This window comes from Trachurus trachurus, assembly GCF_905171665.1.
Source record: "Trachurus trachurus genome assembly, chromosome: 7".
In the NCBI taxonomy this organism is placed as follows: domain Eukaryota; kingdom Metazoa; phylum Chordata; class Actinopteri; order Carangiformes; family Carangidae; genus Trachurus; species Trachurus trachurus.
This window is the reverse complement of record NC_139901.1, coordinates 18399781-18404183: the sequence shown is the minus strand read 5'-3', so window position 1 is coordinate 18404183 and position 4403 is coordinate 18399781. Positions and strand designations below refer to the sequence as shown.

Genomic DNA, 4403 nt, shown 5'->3' with positions numbered 1-4403 from the left:
TTTTTTTCTTTAATGAAGAATAAAAACTTCCTTTAAATACAAACTACACTGGTTTACACATGCAGGAAGTCAAGGTCAAGTCCATCACTTGACAGGGCTAGTCCAGAAACCAGCAATCATGAACCTGCTCCAGGCCACTCATACAAAAATAGAGGCACCATAACGAGAATCATATAAAGTAGGAAGTTACCACAGAGCACAGGAAATAGTGCTGTGCTTGCTGTGCTTTAAAGTGCTTAGGTTAACCCAATGAAGGCCAAAAACGTGTACATCAAGTCACATTATTCATCTGAAATGTCATCTCTTTCATGAAGTGGACAGAGGGAGTACTGTTGCCAACAGTTCTTCTCCTGGACGCCCCAGGTCTTCAAGTCCTCTTCTGTGAAGGGGAGACTATTTAAAATACTGCTTTCAAGCCTCTCAATATAGTCCTCACTTGGCTCAATGAAGGAGCTTGATGAGCAGCAGGACTTGTTACCAGGGCTGTTTCGCTGACTAATGTGATTGTAATTAGAGATTATGTCATGATCCTGATTGATTCCATGTCCACTATCCTGACCTGTGCTCTCGTTGTCTGACAGAGTGTGGCTGTCAATATCTCCATGTCCACTGTGTTGGCTGGTGTTATTTTCACTTGATGCTGTCTCGCTGATCACTTTGCCATTAGTTTCAAAAAAGCGTTTCCTGGTCCCAGCGGGCTTCCAGCCAGCCTTGGCGTTGGTCAGGATGTTGTTGCTCGGGGTGAGTTGACTGAATGGCACCGACTCTGTTATCATCACCACATCTTCAGAGACTGTCTGGACAATGTTGAGGCTCCACATGTCGCCAGCCCCTCCTCTGTTCTTGTTTGGGGAGAGTTTCTCGCTAATATCATCAAGAACACGATCAGAGTCTTTTTCACAACCTTCTACGTCCACCTCTTCCTCCAAAGCATCCAGTTCCTGACATTCTACTTCGTCGACGTCTTCATGTGACCTCAGGGACACTCTTTCAGGAGACTCAAATATCACCCCTTTGGGGGCAATAGGTCTTAAGGGTCTGTGGTGAAGGTTGGTATGTGCTGATGAACGGACCAGGCTCTTGGGCTGTCTCAGCATGTATTGTTGGACTGACTCAGGCACCAGGATTTCATGGCATTTTTTGCCATGCAGTAAGGCAGACAGACTTCCAGGCATACACTTACCAACAATGGGTACAATGCAGGTAGGTTTAAGAGCAGAGATAAAATCCTCCAGTTCTTGATAAGAGGAGTGGTCAGAGTAGGGCACCACGTGCATATTGGGATGGAAGGAGACCAGAGGCCTGCTTGTGGGCAAGATGGCCAAAGTGGGTTGTTCTTTGTTCCACCGCAACAAAGAGGCAGAACAGATCTCTGATTGCTCCACGGCTCGGATGCGACCAGCTCCTTGGTCAGTGGTGAAAACGTCAGGCAGTTCCAGAGCTTTGAGGGTCTCCATCCTCTCAAAGCTCACCTCAATCCAGGTTTTAAACTCCATCGCCAGGTCCAACAGCAGGGACTCCTTTCCCAGTGCATACAGACCTGGAAGACACCACAGTCAGCTCAATTATTATGGCGCATTGATTGAACATAATAATAGTAGTATGTATTTTTAATCAGAGACGCAATTATTACAATTATTTTAAATTTTAGCTAATGATATTCTCCATCATCCTAAAGCTGATAATAAGGATAAATTCATGGAATAAATAAAAGCAGCGATGTGTGAATGACATTGACAATTGTGAGGTCATCTCCCGAAATTGAGCAATTCTTAAATGTTTCTGGGCTGTTAGCTTGTTCGGATACTGAAGTGCTTATAACAAAAAGCCATGTCAAATAAGATCTATACAAAATTACCTATGACAACACTGTGGTTTGGGTGGTTGCGGATAATCTCTTTGATTTGTTGAGTGGCTCGGTGTCTGGAGGGGAGGGTGCGGTTGGGGTCACAGTTTGTATTGTCAAGGTACAACACATCTATAGTGGTGTTTGTCCTTAGGCATGCCGCACGCAGAATAGTGGGAGTATATCTGAAGTCACCTGAAATGAAAACCATTGAAGAATGCTGATGGTTATGTTTCTGTAATATTGAACTGTGCAATTTTCCATCATGTCACAACACAAAAATTACGACGTTGGGAAGTTAGAGGAAGGAAAGAAAGAAAGAAAGAAAATATTACAAGGAATAATTAGACTTCCCAACACCTAAGAACTGGCAGATAAATTGTTTAGGCACTGACCTGTGTACAGTATGGAGCCGAAGTATCCCTCAAAAAGAAACATGACAGACCCTGGACAGTGGTTGGCGTCTATTAGGGTGACTGTCAGCCTCTCCTTGTTGATGTCATCCAGTGGCAGCAGGTGAGGCGTATCGAGCTCCAAAGGATGGATCCACTGTTCTTTAACCTGTGCAGAAACAGAAATGATCAGTGAAGAGTAACTAATTGAATGTACAGAAAAGAGTAAGGTCCTTCTAAACAATCTGATTCATACACTCAAAAGTGTCCTTTATAACATTCAAAGGCACACACAATAATTCTGCTCCAAATAGTCTGATGACATGATACACAGATATGATATGCCTGCTTGCTCTCATTGAATGTGATTGAATCAACAGTATGAGTGCAGATATTTTTTGTGCCTTTATTGGCTGTCCCAATAAAATAATGTTAATCATAAGGTGACTCTCCAGTCATTAGATCTCAACTCAAGATTTTGGACCAATGTTTTATGACTGACATGAATTTGATTGCTATGCATAGCTGACTATTACATCTGGCTTAAACTTTCTGTTTGTCATCCATCTGTATGTTAAAGAAATATTCAAAACTAATATGCCTTTAGAAAGGTAGCATACCCTCACTTATCCTGATGTGTTTGTTACATTAGTTTATAATAGTGTTTGTCACCTTACATTCAGTAAATGTTGATTTAATTGTTTGTACTTTAGTGGCTTTGCAAAGACATGATAACAAATAATTGATCTCAAGCACAAGTGGTCTTATTCACATGCTGTAAAACGCTTCAATGCACTGAATGAAATCTTAACCTCCCCTCCCCTCCTCACCTGCAGCTTCAGTTTCAGCAGTGTGGCGGTGGTAGGCGAGCAGTAGATGGGCCGGTCGCTCCAGGTGGAGGTCAAACCCACCGTGTGGTCGCTGTGCATGTGAGACAAGAAAAAGAGACGGGTTCGCGGACACTTCCGCACCTGCCAGAAGTCCACGGCGAGCGGCGTGTGCGGGATGACTTTCCCATTGACGGACATGGTGTGTGGTTTCACTGGAGTCTGAGGTAAGGGTTTATATTTAACTGCGTGGCACGGTCAGCTGGCGACTCGCCAACAAAAGTAAGAGCTGTGGGGGTGAGTTGTTAAATTACGGTTGTTTCAGTGAAGATTCCTCGGGTGACATGACTGCCCTGTTGTCGGTGATGATTGTTACTTAAAGCAGCGTTGGCAGCGGAGAAAGAAGAAGTTTTACTGGAAGCTAACTTCTGCTAACCTTAGAAGGAATGGACAGCGTTGCTACGCACGATGTAACGTTGGCTGCAGGCCGTTAGCTTTAACCGCGTGTTGCTAGGCGACGCCATTGTTCTGGGATTACAAAGTATTTTCTTCAACCATCGGCATCACACACAGCTCCCCAGTCGTTACCGTTTCACAGTTACGCTGCTGATAACAACAACACACACACACCCCGCCATTTCTGTTTTCAATTTGTCTCTCGACGCCTCTTCCGCTCCCCGCTCTTGCTCGGGCTCGATTAGCAGCTGGTGTCCTGGCTGATGTGCTAACTGCTGCCACCTGGCGGTGATACGGTGTTTCGGCCCTGGTCCGCTACGTCATCTGGCTTATTATTGGAACCAGTTCATGCCATCAAAACTAGAAAAAAGGGACACCAAGTTTATTGACTGAAACAAAAACACGCTCAGTATGTAGGCCTACCACCTACAGAAAAATATATGACTTTCTAAGCCAAAATCATAAGATAGGCTACTTAGTCAGAGACCTGTCATAAAAGCTCAAAGTTATAAGCTCTGTTGTAAATTAAAATTGTGGTGTAGACTACTGTAGGTAATATGAAAGTTACTAACTGGATACTTTATGCACTTTTTAGGCCTAAGCTAGCCTATAACTTTGGATGTTTATACCCTGAAATAAGTTTCACTTAAAAACCTTGCTTTCATTTATTTTTTTGAATACCAGGATGTTTACAGACAGCAAACCCACCAATATCCTTAAAGTCGATAATAGACTTAGCAATAGGCTAAACAAAATAGGACACACTCAAAAAAGCAATTTACACATTTATCATTGAATGAAAAAGTGGATGGATATTTTGGCTTAGATGAGTGTAGCCTACAGTAAAACCCATGTTGTAACCTAAATAGCAGAATTGAGAAA

General features: G+C 43.1%; 1 protein-coding gene across 1 annotated transcript; it reads right to left on the bottom strand.

Annotated features, from left to right (window-relative positions):
- Positions 1 to 281: 281 nt before the first annotated feature.
- On the bottom strand, positions 282 to 3687 carry dclre1b (DNA cross-link repair 1B; the record flags this gene model as incomplete). Its single annotated transcript, XM_083975858.1, has 4 exons — positions 3069 to 3687; positions 2242 to 2407; positions 1859 to 2041; positions 282 to 1540 (listed from the first exon to the last, which is right to left on the bottom strand). Exons 1-4 carry the CDS (start codon positions 3264 to 3266, stop codon positions 282 to 284), a joined length of 1806 nt encoding a protein of 601 aa, XP_083831984.1. The 5' UTR covers positions 3267 to 3687.
- Positions 3688 to 4403: the final 716 nt, after the last annotated feature.